Below are 20,258 nucleotides of genomic sequence, written 5' to 3'. Positions count from 1 at the left end.
TCCTCTCTCCCCTCTTGCTCAGCCCCCACACCCACTGTCCCTATGCCGCATGGCTGCCTGGGTCACTGCTCAGCCCCAACCGGTATGGCCCCAGGCCAGCTGCCCTCCACCTGACACCACACTAGAACCCAGGGAGCTTGTTTAAAACTGAATCAGGTTTTCTCCCTCTCCCACCTAATCTGCTCAACAGCCTCTGTGCCCTCAGCATAGGGTCCTGTGACGCTGGCTTCTCTGGCCTCAAGTCCCAGACTTGTTCCTGCCTCAGGACCTTTGTACACACTGTCTGTCTGCCTGGACGCCTTCCCTCAGACCGTTGTGGAGCCAGGTCCTTTCACTGTTTCTCAGCTAGCTCGTCCTTAGATGACCTTCCCTCCACACTGGAGGTAAAGCCTGGCCCCGACCACTGCCCAGCAACTCTCTGTCCCCAGACCATCTCCCAGCAGCCAGCACCACCTCCAAGCCTCTGGTACATCCGGCCCATCATGTGATCCCAGGATACCCAGCACAGAGTGGGGCTCAGGAAAATGCCCGTGGGTGGCTGATGGGCTTGCTGGCCTCTCCAGCCACATTCCTCCTCCACACTGCCCAGTGTCCTGCTGCTGGACAGTCGGCAACTGCATGTCCCTGAGCACCCAGGGACTCTAATCCTAACACACACACCCCACTGTCACGCTCACACGTGCTGTCATCCTGCCGCCTGCGGTCTGGTCAGGGCACTGGTGCAGGACTTTGTGGTCCTAAGCTCACTCTTCTGGGGTGCCTCTGTTTCCTCATCTGTACCACGGGGACAGCCCTAGTGGAGTGCCTGCTGCGAGGGGTGGCTGAGGGCTCTGGGGGCTACTTTACATGTCTGGGAGCGCCACACTCATCTGCTGCTGTTTGCTGTGCTTTGGGGAGCCCTCCCGCTGGAGCTGACGCCCTCCTGGAGGGAGCCAGTAAGCAAGTGGGGACAAGGGACCGTGTGAGACGCTGGGGAGAGTCCTGAGGGAAGAAGCAGGAGGTGAGGGGTCGGCCTCCCCTGGGAGAGTTGTTGCTGCCTAAGGAGGCTCCTTCCGAGGAGGACCGCACAGACCACTTGTTCGAGCGGGGCCTGGTGTTGGGGACAGGGGAGCCGTTTCCCAGAGACCATCTGGGTCAGAGGAACCAGGGACTCGGGAGGTCTGGGGCTGGAGCTGGTCACCCGAACAGGGAGAGGAGGGGGCAGGGACACACCAGAGGCCACCCCACTGATCCTGGCCAGGCCCAGCCCCGGGACCCAGCCTCCTGACCACAGGGGCCTTTCCTCTGCTGTCAGCTGAGGGGGCCAGAGGCCTGCAGGGCTCCCCACGTGGGTACGAGAGCAAGCGCAGCCGAGGAGTCAGACCATCTTCATTGCGCAAAGGCTCATTCTGAGTAACTGTGAACTGACAGGGTTTTCTGGCCAGGTCCAAACTGCTCTCCGTAGCTGAGCTGTGCTCGCCTGTCCAGGAGCCCAGCAGCTGCTGTGGGCTGCCCACGGCCAGCATGCACCCCGGAACTCAGCCTGCTGGCGAGGCCAGTGCTGCAGCCAGGAGCCAGGGATCCGGCCTCCTGTGGACAGTGCCTGCGGGCCAGGAGGCCTTAGTGGTGGTACCCATGACCTTCACAGAGGCGGAAAGCAGCCCTGGGTCTGGGCCAGTCTATGTGCCTGCCCCCTTTCTAGAAACCTGTGATGTGGGCCACAGGTGGAGGGCCAGCCCAGAGGAAGGGGGTGCTGGTGCCTGGCAGGTGGGGCAAGATACCTGCCTGAGTGAAGGGGACAGTGGCTGAATCCCTAGGTTTGAGGGGCCGGCCGTTAGCGACGGCCATGTCTTCCTGGCGGCCGGCTACACGCTGATCCGGGCTGTTCCGGCGTGCTAATTAAAGATGGTCTTTGATTCCTCGTGGAGGTGGCCTGGGGCCCAGCCTCTGGCAGGGAGGGTGGGCAGCTCCCCAGAGAGGTTTTTGGCTCATCCTGTGCATATACTCCCTTGAGGACTGCCCGTTGGACACCATCTGTCCCCCCCAAGCACACTCGGGCTCCCCACCGCCAGCGTGCCTGTGCCCGTGGGGGGCGCTCAGCCCTCCTCCCCTCCCCGCTCCCCGTTGTCAGCAATTTTCTACCTCCTGCCTATTTTTAGCTTCCATCCCCAGGGCCTGGCTGACACGGAAGGCAGCGTTGCTGTTTGGAGTTTTTCTTGATGAATATTTTATGTTGGGGAGGCTGTGCCGAGGCCAGCAGCTGCTGGCACTTTCCAGGCTAATCAGTGAAGAAGCAAGTGCGGAGCATGGAGCCAGGCTACTGGTCCAGACAGCAGGCCCAGGCCCCCCAGCTGCCCTGCCTCTCTCTGAAGGCCTTTCTGCGGCCATGACCTCTGACCTGGGGGGTAGAAACACGCCCCGGATTTCGCTGAGCACGGCTCAAAAGGGGGCCAGTGCAGAGACAGGGTGGACACCTCCAGGGTCTCAGGTTGGTCCTGGAACGCCCTGTGGGTGACTTTTTCTAGCCCCTTTTCATGTCCAGGGGCGTGAGGACCACATTGTGTGTGTTAAAGACGGAGTCGGCACTGTTCTGGGCGCCCACCTGCCTCCCATGCCCTGGCTGAGTCCTGGGTGCCACCGCCCCAGAGGGCCACCTGGGGGACGTGTGAGGACGGAGGCACCCGCAGTGCAGGGGTCCTGGGCCCCTGTGAGGGCGATGTGGGTCCACACAGGGCCCCTTGGGCTGAGGGGGAAGCCTGGAGCCCATCCCAGGCTTGTAGGCGGTACAGGGTTTAAGCTCGTCATTACTTTGTGGATCTTTTGGAAAAGGAATGTTTGCCCCTGTGAACTGAGGCCCACGTCGGGGCAGCAGCAGGGGTAGTGTCGCCGAAACAGGAATGCTCTGCTCCCGGGAAACCCAAACCACAGTGAGCCTGCCCCATCATGGAGGGTCTTGGTCACAGAGTGTTTTGGCCAGTGCTTATAGACACCCATCTCTGGCTAGACCAGGGCCTAGACCCAGAGGCCTCCATCTCAGCCAATGAAATGGTCTGGAAGTATTTTCTAGTTAAAATGGGAGGTGGCGAGGAAATCAGGGCTGCAGCCGCCCCTCTGTCCTCGCGCGAGGCCCACCCCAGCCCGTGAGCTCCACACGGAGCACCGTGAGAACGCATGTGTGGAAGGCACGTTATTTTCACACTTACTGAGCACCCACTCCAGATGCCCGGGGGTGCCCGCCTAGCCCCGTGCACATGCATGGCCATTCCCTCTCACTTGGTAAGGGACAGTGGGGTGGGTGTCCCAGGTACGCATAGTGACCACAGTCTGGTCCTAAGGAGCTGGGGTGTCCATGGAATGCTGACCTACTTCCCCTGTGCTATTGGATCTGGCCTGGGGAAGCAGGGGAGAGGGTTCCCATCCCACAGACAGGCAACCAGATGGCTAACTCTGGTCCAGGGGACCAAGTGTGGGACCCTGAGCCTCAGTTTCCCCACTGGAGCCATCCCGGGCCTCTCACCAGCCACCAGTCCCCCGCTTCTCTGGACCCATGCCTGAGCCCAGACATGTGGCAAGGCAGAGGCTAGGGTCCTCCAGATGGCCCCGTTCCTCAGTCACCAAGGAGACTGCCACTCTGCTGACCGTGGCCAGGCCTGTTCTGCACAGCCACCGTGGCAAGAGGAGCTACGCCCCCAGCTTGTAAGACAGCGCGTCCCTACGCAGGGCTTGTCATGGCCGGGGTCCCCAGCATGGGGAGATGTGTCGGCGGGCCAGAATGATTTCCTAACTTGAGAAACTCAGATGCGCTGTGGTGCAACACGGTTGATGCCGCTTCTGGAAGGGTGTGAGAAGCCGCACGACCGACAGGAGCCGTGCTCCCTGCCGCCCCTCCATGCCGCCCTGCACAGGGGTGAGTCCAGGATGAGACTGTTCGTGAAGCTTCTTGACCCAGTGTTCCGTTCTCTCCCTCGGTTCTGGGTGCTTCACAGAAAGTCTGTCTCGTGATGGGAAATGCTCCTGTCAGCTGAGTGGTTCGTGCTGGGAACTTTAGTGTCTGGTGAGAATTGGGGGTGTGGGTGCCCCAGGGGAGGTGGGTGACGGGGTGCAGCCCCTGCCTGCACGTGTCCCTGGACACTCGGCTGTGTCCCTGACCGCTGGGTAACGGCCTTTCTCGCTGGTACAGCCCGTGCTCTGGAGACCCCACCCGGTTCACGTCCATAAGGGGGAAGGCCCATGGCACCAACGATACACATTTTCCTGTTAAAATGCTGGCAGGTTCTACTCATGAACAACCTGTCTGGTTGCTTCATGGCCGCGTTTTCAAATCCTGATGCGCCCTTGCTATTCTAATTTCTGTAAAGCGGGACAACCCAGCAGCAGGCGCTCCGAGCGGCCTGCTAGGCCTGACCCTGCGTGGTGTCTGGAAGGCGGCTGCAGGAGGGGGGGCCCGTGGCTGAGACTTGCAGAAGGTGCAGCGGAAAAGGGGATCCCAGCTGGTCAGGGCGCCCCAGTTCTGCCGTGGTCACCCTGCACGGTCATAAGGGGAGAGGCCTGTGCAGGTTGTGGGGACCCAGCCCGGGGCTCGCAGCCGGGCACCCTCCTGCCCGGGCTGTGCTGGGGCAGAAGGCGGCGCTGCCTACCCTGAACACGGACGAAAACACCGTTGCTCAGTGGCACCGTGCTTTCTCTGCAAAGTCCCGTGGCAAAGACCCTTTGAATCCAGGGACATGGTACTCAAAGTGTAGTCAAAAGTGCAGGGAAGAAACAGGCCCCGGGAACCCCCACAGTGACCAGAAGGAGGCGGAAGAGCCTCCCCGCACACACACGCACGCGCATGTGGACACAGACGGGAGCGTGTCAGCTCTGCCAGCAGGACAGGAAGTGCTTCTGCTGGGGCTTTATCCCTGCCTTGGTGTGTGGGCCGCTCCCAGCCATGCCTGTGTCACCGCAGCAGGCTCCTGGGGAGACCTCGAATGGGCTGAGCTCTGGACTCGCTGGGGACAGGCGGTGCCTAACCGTGTGTCCATTGAGCAAAACTGCTGGTTTTGAAGCTTTAGCACAAAGACCACACCAATTTGTTTGGTTTGATCATCCGTTGGTTTGATCATCTGTTCATTCAGCAAATGTCCCCTGAGTCCTCGCTGTGTCCCAGGCACAGTGCGGCTTCAGACCCAGGACAGGAAAGACGGACTCGACGCACAGTGCGCCCTCACACAGGGTGGGGGGCTCAAGTGAGGGCAGGTCCTGGCCAGGCCCGCCCTCAGCATGTGGCGGTTACGATCTTTGTCCCTGTACGGGGTGTGGCGGGGTGCTCCCAGGAGCACGTGCTGTGACCCACCCTCACCCCCGACTCCTTGGGAGAAGCTGCTGAGAGGGCCACCCAGCAGGGCTGAGTCCTGTTTCACCTTCTCTACCGGAGACCATCACCCTGCGCTGCCTTTCCCCAGCCCCCCGCGCTCCCTGCCGCCCCCTCAGCCTCCTGCCAGCCTCTCCTAGGGGCGTCCACGGCCACACAGCAGATCAGTTCCACAGTGATCTCACTGTTGGAGCGGCCACCATGAGCCCTCTGGTGTGTGCCTCGGGCAGGTGGTGAGCGGCTTCCCAGGTGCCCGGCCCCACCCACCGAGGTCGCAGTCACCGGTGGAGCCCCGCTCTGGGGACACAGCTGCTTGCCAGACGAGGGCTCCCGGATGCCAAGCTTGTCCCTGCCAGGCCGCGTGGAATGGCCCCAGTCATCAGAAGACATCCTAATTGCCGGCACAATTGTCCCGAGGCCCCTCCTGTCTCACGTTATGAAGACTAGAGAGGGCGCACGCGGTTTCCTAATTAAGAATGTCTGTGTCCCTGCGGCCCGCAGGAAGCTGTTCTGTCACGACGGGAAACCCTCTTCGCACCAGCCTTCGTTAATCACAAAAAGGGCAAGCTATTGATTCTGCGGAGCGTGGGGCTTAGTCACTCGCCTCTGCGCCAAGTCCCAAATGTGTGTTCTCGCAGCACAGAAGATGCAAACTGGGAAACATCTTGTCTGTACTGTGGGCTCTGCGAGCCACGGGCTTCCCTCCAGGGGCAGGGAGCCCGGGAGACAGCAGCTGGCAGGGGGAGCCGGAGGGGGGAGGGAGGGGCCGCCCATGCGAGGCCCCTGCAGCCGCCGCAGCAGAGGGGGCGGGGCGCTTCTGACCCCGGGGTCTCTGTGGCTGGGGGTGAGGTGGCAGAGGCCCAGCTCCCTGACAGGGACCCCCGGGGAAGCCCTCCTCCCTGGGCCGCACGGCCGGTGCGCAGACCGGAGTCTGTCTCTGAGGCTGTGTGTAGCATGAACGTGTCCTGGGCGCACACGCGTGCACACGTGGCCTGACTGCTGTGCACGTCCGAAAACGCCTTGCCCTGGGAAGGGGGGCCAGCCCTGAGGCCACACGGCTGAAGCCCAGAGCCTGCGTTCCTTGCCACCCCTCCACGTCCCTTCCTCGTGCCCGTGGGAAGCGGTGCGCCAGGGTCCGTGTCCCCACCCCCGCCCCACAGAGGGTGCGAGCGAGCGCTCAGGCCATCAAAAGACACTGGCCTGTGGTCCAGAGCCCCCTGCCCTGCCAACAGCCCCGGGCACCCGAAAGCATATGCGATTTCCCGTGGAGGAGCTTTTTCCTTCCCCCCAGCACCCTCAGCCCTCCATTAAAAACAGCCACAGCCAACAACTTCTGTATTTATTTACTTAGCCGGGTGGAGGGAGACGGGAGGCGGGAGGCAGCAGCTGGGCCGTGGGTGGGGACCGTGTGCAGGCAGCCATCTGTCTGGCTCCGTCAGCTTCACACCCGGCAGGGAAGGGGTGGCCCCGCTTAGTCACTTGGCGGGGAGGGCCGTGGGTCGGTCGGAACTCACAGTGTCCCGCAGCCCGCAGGGCAGGGACTGTGCCCGCGGAGGCCGAGACGCTGCCTTGCCTGCTGCTGTCTGCAGGGGGTGGGTGCTCAGTGGCCCCGGTGTCAACCAAACCCTGTTCCTGGGCCGGGTGGGGCTCATGGAGCCCAGAACATTCAGCATGAGCCGTCATCCCGAGACCAGAAAAATGAACCCTCAGCTGGCTCCTTCGTCGGAGGCTTTGCAAGGGCCTTGTCTTCCCGCGGCTGGCCGGCTGCCTCCATGTCCGGCATGAGGCGGTGTGAGCTCTTGTCCGCGGAGCTAGCTGTAGAATCTCGAACGAACAAACGTTGGCACTGGGCGTGGCTTCTCCCTCTGCCGAGTGGCGCTAGAATTTACTGTGTCTGTGTTGGCAGCGTAGACCAGAGTCACTTGCACTTTGGACTCGGCCCCCCGTCAGCTCACGCATGGACTGAGCCAGTGAGAGAAGCTTCTAGAGCCCCTGGTGGCCTGTTGGCCACTGTGGGGCAAATGGCTGCAGTTGTCCTGGGGTAACCTGGTGGAGGCCGGGCCTCAGGCCTGACCGGAGGATGAGCCCCAGAAAGCCATGTTGGACGGAACTGTCACAGCCACGTGGGACGAGGGGTGGCTCGCTAGGTGTGACCTGCACCACCCCGGGGCTGGGGGAGCGCCTCCTTAGGACTGGTGCTTGTGCCTTGCTCGCCACCTGAGGCCTGGCCCTGAGCAGGACCCGGCGGCGCTGGCTCCCAGACTCTGACGTGCTGCGCAGACGAACCCTCCTGCCGGCCGCTCTCTCTTGACCTTGACGGGCTAGGCTAGCAAGAGCGTGTCTCATGCATCAGGGGAAAGCCTGGGGCTGATGGGGCCCCAACGCTGACTTCCCCGAAATGTAACAGAAGGCGGGGGGGGGGGGGGCATGTCTGCTCAAGTCTGTGGAACCTGGAGGACACCTGGCTGCTGGCAGGGTCTCTGTAAACCAGGCTCCAACAGCCCCCGGTGTCACGCTCACGGGAGCGACCAATCGTTGGCACCTGAGCCACACAGGAGAGGCCAGGCACATCTGCCCTTCTCCGCTAGGACTCGAGAAGCTCCTTGGAGAGGCGGATAGCTCCAAGGCCGGAGTGAGGGGCTGGGATAGGAGAGCACCCCTGACCCTGGGCCCCTGGCAGGCGGCGCCAACAGGAGGGGACACCTTCATTCCCGGGGGCTTGGGCCCAGGGGCTGAGCCGTTGCAAGTCCAGGTGGGCTCCAGGCTTGTTCTGGGAGGGCAGGCCCAGCCCGTTCACCAGGACCACACGGCAGGGGTCGCCATCACCCCTCTGCCCACTGCTAAGCCTGCCAGCCAGAGCCCATTGGCATGGAATGAGTCGGACCAGCAGCAGCGCCCAGGCCTGAGTTGAGGCTGTGCTTCGGACCAGCTGCCACCTGGGCAAGTCCCTAGCTGTGTCTGCGCTTCATGTCCTCATCGGGAGAAAGAAACTGGTGACTTCAGAGCTCCCCCTGGGTTGTCGTGTAGACTCCAACGGGCAGACGTGGTCCTGGCATGCATCAGGCCACTCCCTGCGAGCCTTTGCCCAGAGAACTTCCTCGTCCCTAACCCCACGTCCATGCCTTGGGCACAGCCCACGTGGGAGAAGGTGCAGGAGGCTCTGGGCTGATCCCTGCAGGAGGTTTACCTGGGCAGTTGGGGGGGATCTCGTCACCCGTGTGGGTGAGCCCAGGACATGACAGGTGTTCTGGCCGGAAGGAAGGTGGTAGATGGTCATTAGAGCCCGGTGTGCGGGGAGCAGGTCTTCTCCAACCCTGGACTTAGCCCCTCAACTGACTGCATGTGACTGGAAGCCCTTTGTGACCTGGGAAGGAAGAAGGGGTCCCAGCAGCTGCCCTGATGGGTCTAGTTGGTTTTTCTTTTTTTTACCTTTGAATGATGGAAAAGTTCAACTATATGCAAAAGTAAAGAGAAGAAAGAACCCCTTGTAGTTAGCCTCACAGGCCCAGTATTGCTCATGGGTGCCCCTGCCCACCCCACCGCTGGGCCGCTGGAAGCAGAGCTCAGATCTCATCATCAGCTGCGAACAGCTCAGTGTGCTTCTCAAGGAGCAGAGGGCGCGGCGTTCTTTGTTGCTGACTATTCTTTCCGCTGGACTAGACTCTGGGCAGCTCCTTGCCCCGTAGAGGCCTGGCCGGGGGCCCCACTGTCTTCACAGCCACTACAGGACCAATGACCCAGCGTCAGGCTCCTGTTCGTAAACACGGCACTGCTCGGAGAGAAAAGGGCTCCGAAGGTCATCCAGATTGGTGCTCGCCCCAACGGCGTGTTACCTGCGGGCTCCTGGAGCCCCTGTGTTGAGGCCTGGGGTTGGAGATGGCCTGGGCGCTCTGTCTGCTCCTCGTATCCACAGGGACCTGGGAGATCGGGATACTGCACAGAGGTGGCAGCTCGCTCTGCCAAATGGGCCTGGCTCTGCTACTTGCCTGACCTGACGGGGAGGACAGCAGCCGTTGCTGGTGGCAAGTGACTTGCAGACTTCTGTGTTCCTTGGAGCCCACCCGCTGCTCTCCCCACTGTGGAGCCTCCCTGGCACCTGTCCCGCGAGACCCCTGGCTCTGTTTGACCTTGTGCTGGGGCCATGTCATTGTCACTTTCCCACCGTGCATAATCTGCCTGTTGTCCTCCATCTTGCCGGCTGGAGCGTCAGCTCCGGGGACGGGTCCCTGTGCCAGGCCCAGAGTGGCACCCGGGAGGCCGCTGGAGAGAAAGTCCTGGGTGGGGTTTGGGGAGCGTTGCCTCTGCCGCGTCTGGGGTGGGAGGCATCCCGCCATGCTGCACCTTCTTTCTGGCTTTCTGTAAACTGTGAGGAGACATGTCACTTCTGGTGGGTTTGAGATATAATGACGGACTGTAGAGCCCCCCCGTTCACAGTGTCCAAGCCGGCGGGGGTTCATGTGTTCACACCATTGTGCAACCATCGCCACGGTCCATTGTGGAACATTGTCATCCTCCCAAAAAGAAGCCACGCGCCCCTTAGTTGTCCGCCTGCTCCCAGCCCCTGGCACCAGTAACCTGTGCTGTCTCCGTGGACGTGTTTACTCTGCGTGTTTGGTATAAATGGGCCCCGACTTGAGGCTGGGGGGGGTCTTCTTTCTCTGTCTTGTTGGGGACAGCTGAGAGGACTTTGGGACTCTTATAGAGTAGAATATATGAGAGTCTGTGAACCCTACAGTGGTAAGCAGAGGAGCCCGGTTCAAACCAGCCTGGCTTGTCCCCCTACCCTGGCTCCAGAGGGGCGGCTGGGCTGGTGTAGGGGCAGGATGGAGAGGCCCGTCCAGGAAGTGAGGTGGGGGCCCAAGGCAGGCCAGCCCATTCCAGAGGGTGGGTGGCGCTGACCAAAGTCTAGTCATCTCCTAGAACTGTCAGGATCAGCTTTTTTTTCTAACATTATTTTCTTTATTTGAGAGAGCGAGCAGGAGTAGAGGCAGGTGGGGCAGGTAGGCGGAAGCAGGCTCCCCACTGAGCAGGGAGCCTGATGTGGGGCTCCATCCCAGAACCCTGGGATCACGACCTGGGCTGAAGGCTGATGTGTAACCGACTGAGCCACTCAGGCGCCTCTTGGGTGGGCCATTTCTGCCCATCTTCTAGGGTACCCCTGATGACAGTTCCATATACTGCTGTCCTCTGGACCCCTCCCTGCTCTTTTGGAGCCCTGGGAGCCCTTGGCTGGGGACCCAGGCATTGGGGACCAAGATGCGCGTGTGAGTCCCGTGTTTGCCGGTTTCCAGAAACGCTGGTGGGCTGGAGACACAGAAAGGCCCCTTCCATCGGGCCCTGGCTTTGGTGGGCTCTGCAGACGGCCTGGGTGGCCATCTGTCCACCCCGCAGCCTCGCCCAGGCCAGGCTCACACTCTTGTTTTGAGAAATTATTTTCTTTCCAAGCCTTTTGCGCTCTTTCTCCCGCTCCAGGGATGGAAATTCCGGCCGCCGGCGGGGCTGGGCCTTGCGAGCTCGGAGGACCCTCCGCAGGTGGTCCAGCCCGTGCTCTCGCCCTCAGCCGGTCTCTGGGCTCCAGGACCCAAACACGTTGATTCCCCATGAGCTGGTCCGCTCTGTGAGGAGGCGGGAAGACAGGCTGCAGCCCCTCCTTCCCCCTGAAGAAGGGCCAGCCATGCCACTCTCCTGAGCCCTGGCCTTTGGCTGCACATGGATGGGAGCCACAGGTCCCCTCAGCCACGCCAAGCACGGTCCACGGGGAGAGGGAGCAAAAGAAAAAAAAAAAAAGACTGTCCCAGCCTCGTGCCCTTGACCCGGTTTGCCGCAGGGCCCGGCTGCCCAGAGCGGCCCCCAGGCCAGCAGCACCGGATCATCTGACGCTTGTTAGGAATGAGTCTCAGGCCCTGGGCCCTACACCCCCTGCCTCAGGATCTGCATTTTAAGACCCCCCAGGTGATTTACGCACACGGAAGCTGGGAGCAGCTCTGCCTGGGTTGCCCAGAAGCTGGGCCCCGCAGAACGCGGCCTTGTCTTTGCGGGGTGCCTTCAGCAACAGGGACGGGCCCCTGGCCTCCTGCCCCCAGGACGCTCTCCCTCCGCGCCGCCCGCTCTAACCGAGAGAACATTTTGTTTCGCTGGGCTGTTTCAGGTCAAATTGCATGGCCTCAAATTTCATTTTTAAAAAAGTCAGCCAGCGATGGAACCAGAACAGCAGGAGGGCCTTCCTCAATAAAGCATCTTGGAAAGCCGCCGTTGGCCACGTGTGCTCCGAAGACTCTTCAAATAGGCACCAGAACCACTAGAAGGAGCGTGATCCGAGTTCTTTAAATACCCTTGTGGCTCCAAGCCACAAGGTTTTGACAGTTTACACCTGGTGACATTTAGCGAACAGTTTCTGAGAAGGCTGAGGGGGAGGAAATGTTTGGTTGACACTGACGTGACGTCCTCCGGCTGATTGTTCTCTCTCTTGCCAATAGCCCATTTGCCTGTAAAACACTTGGGCCTGAAATAGCCGCCGGGGCTTGGTGTCTTTGTGGATGAAGGGCAACTGCCCCGTTTCTTCGGCTTTCAGACACCCTCGAAGTATCGCAAGGAAATGTCCCAGAGGAATCAGCGCAGCTCTTGAAACCTGAATTCCTGAGCAGGGCGGGCGAGAGAGAACTTGGGCGTGGGCCGGCTGGGGCCTCAGGGAGGGACCTGGGCCTGGGCCACACCCCTTAGCGGCCAGGCTAGGCCACTCTTTATAGATTTAATTTTATTTTATTTTGTGGGGGGGGGGGTGGGGAGGATCAGATGGAGAGTGAGAAGCCGTGAGCAGACTCCGTGCTGGGGAACGGAGCCCAGCGTGGGTCTCGATCTCACTACCCTGAGATGGTGACCGGAGCCCAAACCAAGAGTTGGATGCTTAACCCACTGAGCCACCTGGGCGCCCCCAGACCAGACCACTCTTAAAAGTGATAGGGGCATGGTTCATAATCCTGCCGGGATGGCAGGCAGAAGCCCGCCTTCGGCCAGTTCCCTCTGATCAGTAGGCTCTGCGTCCCCCCCGCCTTCCAGCCGCCGAGTATGGGGACATGGCTTCTAGGTTGCTTAGAGGAAGGATGCGATAGAGAAGGGGTGAGCAGGACCCAAGGAGCGGCTTCCTGGTCATCAGCGCCGTCCAGGGCTCCCTGCCCACAAAGCAGTCACTATTGCTTCTGCTACAATAAAGTGGCCTGCCCAAGGTGACACAGCCAGCACAGTGCTTGTCCCCACTTCCCTTTGGGGCAGACCCTGAGCAGCTGGCATTCCCTGGGAGTGGACCACACTCTGTGTCCCCAGCAGGGACCTCTTTCCTTCCTCACACCCGGCCCTGCTTTAGGCCGTCTCTTCCACCTCTCATCTCCCGCTGAAGTTCATTATCAAAGAGGCGCGGGGCTTGGGATCCCACCTGCCGTGAAGGGTGGCGTGGGGGCACCCGTGACGCTGCATCCCTAGGAACTCCTTCCCAGTTGGTCCTGAGGCCAGCATCCAGACAGCCCCAGGTGGCCAGTGGAGCCTGGGGGGTGGCGGGGGTAGGGGGCTTCGGGCCCACAGTCAGGTTCTGTGACCTCGCTAACGTGCCTGTTTCCGTGTGTGGTCCACAGCCCGAGACCGAGGACGAGAAGAAGCGCTTTGAGGAAGGCAAAGGGCGGTACCTGCAGATGAAGGCAAAACGGCAGGGTCAACCAGAGCCCCAGCCCTAGGGGCCGCCCCATGCTGGGCCCGGAGGGGCCCCAGAGTCCAGTCATGTAGAATCCACCCCCACCCCCTTGGCCAAAAACCCAACCCACACTGAGAGCCGGTGTCGTGTGAAGTGTTCGTCTTGCAGTGTTAACCTGTGCCCTCTCCCGAAAACCTACACACCAAAGCTTTATTTCTATGACTCCGGTGTAAGCGCTCCCGTGTTGGCCCTGCGGCCAAGGCGTCCCTCGGGAAGACGCGCGCGCACTACGGCGTGTGTAGAACCCAGCATCACTAATAAAGCTGCTCTTTGGCTGGACCTTGGTCCTGGGTGGTCGTTTTTCTTGGGCAGGGGAGCGCTGCTTTCCTGGTGGGCACAGATGCGGGAGCTAGAGGCTTCCATGGGCCCACCTCCCCTTCCTCCCCACCCGCCAGTGAGGGCCCATACCTGTGTGTACCCCAGATCTCGGGTGTGCCTGATGACTTGCTGGCTAGAGAGGACACTCCTTCCCTCCCAAGGCCCTGGTTCCATGTCCTGGCCTGGAGGCACCAACCCCCCACTTGCCCTCTCTCTGGCCTGTGCAAGACGCCAGCCCTGAGCATCCCGCGGCCTTCCTGCAGATGGAGGTGGAAGGTGCTTTCGAGGACTCTGGAAGCTGATGTGCAGAGAAAGCTGAGCGCGCCCGGCCAGAGCATGCTCAGCATATAGGAGCCCTGCCCTGGCTTCCCTCCACCTCTTGGTGGAAGCAGCTCTGATACCTTGGCCTTCTGGATAAAGGCAGAGATTTTGCTAGAAGGAGTCTCCCAGCTGGTGCCAGGGCCCCTGTGCCTATCATGGAAACCCCCAGCCACTCAGGCCAACAGGTTATTGGGAAGGCTTGTGGGATGGGGGTCTGAGGGGCAGCGTGTGTGTGTGTGTGTGTGTGTGTGAGAGAGAGAGAGAGAGAGAGAATGGTGCCAGTGAACGACTGTGTGTGTGTCTGTGTGCACGTGCACATCTATGGCCCTGGGGGTGCCTGTCTGCACATGCCTGTGTGAGATGGGAAGCTGTGTGTGCACCCAGACCAGTACCCTCAGGGGGGCAGACAAGCTGCCAAGGCCACAACGTGGGCCCATCCTTCACCTCCCGTGACCGAGAAAGATTCCTCCACCAAGCACACCTGGTGGTGGGGGCTCATCCTGGAAGCCTGGAGATGGAGCCCGGCCCCTGCAGCTCCAGCCCCTCACGGGGCTCCATGAGGCCCACAGAGAAGGGGCTCCAGATCCCCTCCATCTCCCTCCTGCAGATGTGCAGAAACGCCGCCAAGAGCTTCGGAATCCGTTTCAGGCCCCAGTCCCAGCTGACGGGGTTATTTCCTGCCTGGAAGCAGGGAGAGGGAACACGGCCCAGGAAGCCGCAGCCGCAGAGCCCGCAGCCGCCCCAGCCCCACCCAGCCCCCACGCTGACCTGAAAGCCACGGGTGGTGCCCGGGCTGGGGACGTCCACAGAAAGCCTGGCTGGCCAAACCGTGGTCCTTGAAATCGGAACTGGTAATGGCAGTGCCTGAGCCCTTGCATTCCCCGAGGGAAGGGGGACACCAGGACATCCACATCTTCCTCTGTCCTGGCTTGGCTGCTCGTCTGTGCCTTTGGGCAAGGCAGGTACCCAAATTCCACCTCCCAAGGCAGCTGGGAGGAGCCCAGACTAACAGCATTTAGCACAAGGCCTCCAGGATGGCTGCTGGAGGCCCATTCCTACCCGCCCCCAGAGGCAGCTGAGCCCAGGGCAGGGACACCAGTAAGGGCAGTAGTGGGTGAGCTGGGCCGGGGGAGCCAAACACCTGGGGCAGTTTGCCCTCTGTCAGTGGGGCGGCAGAGTGGCCTCAAGCTAGGGATGACTGGGTGGCCTATGTTTGCCTTAGAAATGTCACCTGATGACCAGCCTCCTTGTGCCAGCTTCTCACTGCTGGTGGCCCATTTATAACCAGGGCCGCCTGGTCAGGGAGCTGCCTCTCCACCGAGGGCTCACTAGGGATCCTGACTGCCCAGAAGCCACATACACAGAGCACATGGCCCAAGGCGCCCTGTTCACCAGCCCCGCTTCATTGTGGAGGCTTTGGATACAAACACCTTTACTCTTGTCTCAGAGGACTGATCCTGAGGCCTTCGAGGGGTCTCCTAACACCTGCTCCTGACTCCCCATTGGCTCCTGGGATGTAGAGATCGGGGGAGTGGGCAGGGCTGTGGAGGGGTGCAGGCAGCATTGGCTGCATTTGGCTGGGTCTGGTCCTGTCTGGACGGGGCCCCCCTTCCTCCAGACACCGGGTTGTGCGCTCGTGAATGCTTCCCAGGTACACGGGAAGGGCAGAGCTGTGCCAACAGCCCAGAGTGATGGAGGCCTTGTGCCCAGGGTGTGTGGTCATGGGCAATCTAGAGACAGGAGAGTGGAGACACACAGTGTCCACTGCCTGGATGGGAGACCGAGATGCCACCAAGCATTCTCTTGTGACTCCAGCCATCTCCAGAGGCGCCCCCAGTCAAGGACACTGATAGGATGTCCTCTAGATGTCTATGGGTGGCAGCCTGTGCCCCTGCCAGGAGTGTAAAGTGGGTTGCTCCTGGGGGGGGGGGGCGGGCAAGAGTTCTGGGTTGTAGGCCTGGCCTCTCCTGGCTGTGTTGTCCTGGTTCCAGCTTGAGAACATTTCTGAGCCCATGGGGGTCGGGGCAACCACCTGGGACCCCTGTGGCATGGACCCCCCACCCCTGCTCCCCAATACAGGATGAGTCTGAATCCTTAACTGGTCCAAACTTCCACCTCCTTGCCCCAGGCCCTGGTCCGACAAACTGCCCAGTTCCTGGAAGGAGCTAATCCTCAGATGCCCCACGTCCCCTCCACACCCCACCGCTATTGTTCACCTTAGATGTGGCTTCCTCCGGGAAGGCCTCCAGGAGCCCCCCATACCCCTGGCCCTAGGTTCGTTCTGTCCTTTCTCGCCCCAGGCCCCTTGGCCCGCCAGCCACCAGAGCTCTGGGCCTTCTCTTTCCCAGTGGGCTTGGAGGCGACATCGGGGCAGGGGACCGACCCGAGACGGCGACGAAGCGGACGCCCTCCATAGGGGGCTGCAGTCCCACGGCGGCGAGGGGCGGGAGAACCAAGGACCGACAGATGCGCGGACAGACGGCCTCGGCGGCGGGCCTCGCCTCCGGGGGCGGGGCGGTCCGAGGGGCGGGGCGGAGGCATGCGCCCTGCTCCGCCCCCCGCCCCCGGCCGCCCGAGCGCAGCCAGCAGAGCGGCGCGAGCCGAGCGCGGCGGCGGGCCGAGCGGAACCGAGCCGAACGCGCGGGCCCCGGGCGGCGCCGCCAGGATGCCCCGGCCCGCGGGCCGCTCCGCCGCCAGCCACCCCCGCGGCCCCCGGCGGCCCGCGCTTGGCCGGGGAGCTCGAGAGCCGCAGCCGGAGCCGGAGGCGGGAGCAGCGAGCAGGAGCCCCGGGCGCCCGAATGCAGGGTGAGCGCCGCCGCCCGAGCCCGAGCGCGGCTGGGTGGGAGGACCCCGGGACGGAGGACCCCCGGCGGGAGGGCTCTGGGCAGGGAGGGCTGCCTGCGGTCTGTTGGTCTCACGGTCTGTCCGAGGGGCCGCGCATCGCCACCCCCGACTTGGGGACCTTCGGGGTAACTTCCCTGGGGCCGGCCTCTTCCTCGGTCTCTCCCCCGCCCCTCCCCCCAACTCCGGGTCCGGCCCCGCGGCTTGCAGGAAGCGGGGACGGCCAGTCTGGGGGTACTGGGCCCACCCCCCTACGCAGAGTAACCCGTTGGGGCGTCCGGCCCCGGGGTGGGAGCTCGGACGCGCCCTCGGGGCTGGGTGGAGCTGGGGGTCCCGCTAGGGACCGGCGGGCAGGGACGCGCCGCGTTGGGCGGGAGCATCGGAGCGCCGAGGAGCCGGGACCGCGGGACTGGGGGGCGGGCGTGGCGGGCGGGGGGCGTGCCGGAGATGCGGAGGCTCCGCGCAGCGAGCCCCGCCCTGGCGGCGGCGGGGCCCGGCCTTGCGGGCCGTGAGGGGCAGCGCGGGCGGGGCGCAGCTGGGGGCCGGCGGGCGCGGCGCAGGCCCCGCGCGCGCTGGGCGGTGAATCTGGAGGCCGCCTGGAGCCCGGGGAATCCTTTCAAGTTCTGGGTTCTCTTTGTTGCGCAATAGAGCCCCGGGGCCGCGAGGCTTCATTGGCCCGGGGCCGTGACGTCACGCGGGGGCCCCGCCCGCAGACCCTGCGGAGGGAGGCTTCTGGGCCGGCCGGGTCCCACGCGGGTCACGCCCTGCAGTCGGCCCTGCGTTGTGGGACCGGGGGTGGGGGGCGGGGGGAAGGAGGGGCTCCAGCATCTGGGCGAGGCGGGAAGCCCTGACCTGAAACGCTGGGGGGACGCTTGGAGCCTGTGGCGGAAGAAACTTCCCAGTGGGGGGGCGGCGACACCTGGGTGTGGCCCACACTGGCTGGAGCCTAGCCTGGGGTCTGGCCCTCCAGGTCTGCGGCTCCCTGTGGAGAATGAACTGTGGGCGCCCCATCAGCCTGGAGGAAGGGGTCTCCCAGTTCCTGCACGTCAGCCCCCCTCACCGTGCATTTGGGGACCTTGGCATTCACTCCCCAGTGACATTCTTCCCCCATCCCAGCGCCACCGCTCTCAGGAGTCCCAGGCTTCAAACCCCTTCTTGCACTTCCTCCCTGTCTGGGTGCGGGTTCTGAGCCTCAGTGTTCCCATCTGCAGTGTGGAACAGCACGGCCCAGCCTGCAGGGGTCTCTGAGTTGAGAAAGGTAATCTCAGCTCAAGGAACCAAAAGTACCTGTTCCTGCTTGGGTTTGGGTTAAGGTTAGGGTTTGGGCTTGGGTTTGAGAGGCCAGGAGTTTGATGTCAGCCAACTGGGGCTTGGGTCCTGGTTCAGACACTTCATAGCTTGGGCAAATGGTTTAACCTCTCTCTATCTTTACTGGACTATCTTTAAAATGGGGATAATGTCAGTATCGACCACACATCATCCCTGGGAACACTAACTGGGAAGTGTGCCTGTTCACACTGCTTGCTCCCACTCCAGGCAAGGCATGTTCTCCTGCCAACAGACCTAGAGCCTTTGCCTGCAGTGAGACACAGGCCAGACAGGGGGCAGAGCTGGCACCGTCAAAGGTTATGCCCGTGACAGCCAGTGGCCCCTTCCCCACCACCCTGCCCCAGTGGGCCCAGGGCCTAGGGTGGAAATAGATGCTGGTCTGGTCCACCAGGTGCACACCGAGTCGAGCTTCCTGTTTGACAGTGTAGAGATCACTGGTGTCTGCGTCTGCCCACCACGGGCCCCCACAGCCAACCTGCTCTGCCCCAGGCTTCCTCACCCCAAGGCTGGGCTGTCCCAGGTTCTGCTCAGGGTGGCTGTGTCTATCCTCAAGCTCAGTGCCTTGGCCCTTAAGGGACGGCAGAACTCAGTGAGCTCACAGGGCTCTAGTACAGACTTCCACGTGGCAAGCATTCATTGAGCGCTTACTGTGTACTTGGCTCCGTTCCATCGCGGAGCTTGTCTACCACCCAAAGCACCTTCCCAGGTGATCCTATCATGTCCAGCTCACAGAGGAGAAGAACAAGGCCCAGCTGAGTCTGTAACTGGCTGGCGGGCAAGAGTCTAGCAAGCTCTTTACCCAGCCCCATGTGGCCTCTGTGTGCTGAGGTCCGAGAGGTTTGCTGGACACTGGAATGGCTAGGGGAGGGTCCCGTGGGGCCACCCCACCTCCCACACTGGATCTTGGGTGGGGAAGAGGAGGGTGCTCTGTCAGCAGAAGCCTGATGTTCGGGAAGGAATTTCCCTGTCTCCAGAACCCCCCCAACCCCTTAGAAGGCCCTTAAGGAGCACTGGCGTAGTCCAGAATGCACTCCTCCCCTTGGTCAGGGGTCGGGGCAGGCCCGCAACAGGGGCACAGGGGTGAATGCGACTCATCCCTGAGAAGTCCTTCAGTATTGGGGATGGGGGGGGGTCGGGCCACAGAGACACCAAAAGAACTCTAGATGAGACAGGAAGGGACGCCTGACACCCAGACCAAGCGGTACTGCTTCCCCTGCCTGGAGAGCCAGGGCCCTGCTGTGGCCTGTCCATTCCACGCTGGGTAAGAGCCCCTGGGGATCGCATGGCTGTGTCTGGAACAGTGGGTGCTCATAATGTGTTGGAGGCAAGGGGGCACCGGAGTGGCTCAGTGGGTTAAGCCTTCGGTTCAGGTCATGATCTCAGGGTTCTGGGATCAAGCCCCACATCAGGTTCTCTGCCTGGCAGGGAGCCTGCTTCCCCCTCTCTCTCTGCCTGCCCCTCCTCCTACTTGTGATCTCTCTTTGTCAAATAAAGAAAATCTTTAAAAAAAACAAAAAAAAAAAATAAGGTGTTGGATGCAAGAGGATTGGAACCCGTGAGATTAAATGGGGTCCAGAGTAAAAAGGGCCAAGTGTCGCAGGGCGCACAGTAGGCCTTCACTTAGCATTGTACTTCTCCCCAGGCTGCCTCTTGCAGGCTATGGCCACAGAGGCCTATTGTGGGCCTCACATCAGAGGGACCAACCGGGTTTTGCACAGGGGCAGGGTTTGGGGCTGCTGGGCAGGGAAGGGGTGGGAGGGACTTAGAGCCCTGCAGTCTGGCAAGACGGAGAGCCTCTGCTACATGTGTGTTCTGCTCAACATCCTGTGTCCCGGGCTCATGGCCATACGCTCTTGGCAGTTCCTTCTTGGGGTCAAGGTCTGGTCCCTCGGCCGTCTGCAGGCAGGCCCAGGCTGTCCCAGGCATCCACAGCATAGTACTGGTCGCCTCCCCAGAGCACCCACTGTGTGCAAGACCAGGACCCACAGCATAACTGTGACCACCACCCAGAGCACCCACTGTGTCCAAGGCTTAGCCCAGGGCTTTAAAGACGTGGCATCTGTCCACCCCAGCCTCCCCCCGGAAGAATCACCATGGTCCCCGTTACAAAGGATGTGGGTGCCGGAACCTTGCTTAAGCCACACAGCTAATATGCTGGAACTTAATGGGAGCCCAGCCTGTGGCGGCGCCGGGACCTGCCAACCACAAAGCCAGTAGGAGGCTGACCTGGGCCAAGTAGGCTGCCCTTGCCAAGATGGCCATGGAAGTGGTCACCATGTTGCCCCTACTGCACAGGGAGGTTCAGGGGGCTCACCCCCAAGGCATGCCCTCATTTGGCCAAATGAAGTGGGACAAGTTAAGATAAGGGGCCCTGAT

At 62.1% G+C, this 20,258-nt stretch overlaps 1 protein-coding gene across 4 annotated transcripts in view; it reads left to right on the top strand.

Moving 5' to 3' along the window:
• ACOT7 (acyl-CoA thioesterase 7) overlaps positions 1-13,150 on the top strand; it is a 94,827-nt gene extending 81,677 nt beyond the window's left edge. For all 4 annotated transcript variants that reach the window (XM_059377405.1, XM_059377404.1, XM_059377406.1 and 1 more), the window contains exon 9: positions 12,958-13,150. In XM_059377405.1, coding sequence (XP_059233388.1) covers positions 12,958-13,056 — 99 coding nt within the window. In that variant the 3' untranslated portion in view covers positions 13,057-13,150. The remainder of the gene's footprint in view (positions 1-12,957) is intronic.
• Positions 13,151-20,258: the final 7,108 nt, after the last annotated feature.

Source organism: Mustela nigripes, chromosome 14, assembly GCF_022355385.1.
Source record: "Mustela nigripes isolate SB6536 chromosome 14, MUSNIG.SB6536, whole genome shotgun sequence".
NCBI classification, from domain to species: domain Eukaryota; kingdom Metazoa; phylum Chordata; class Mammalia; order Carnivora; family Mustelidae; genus Mustela; species Mustela nigripes.
This window is presented reverse-complemented; position numbering and strand designations above follow the sequence as displayed.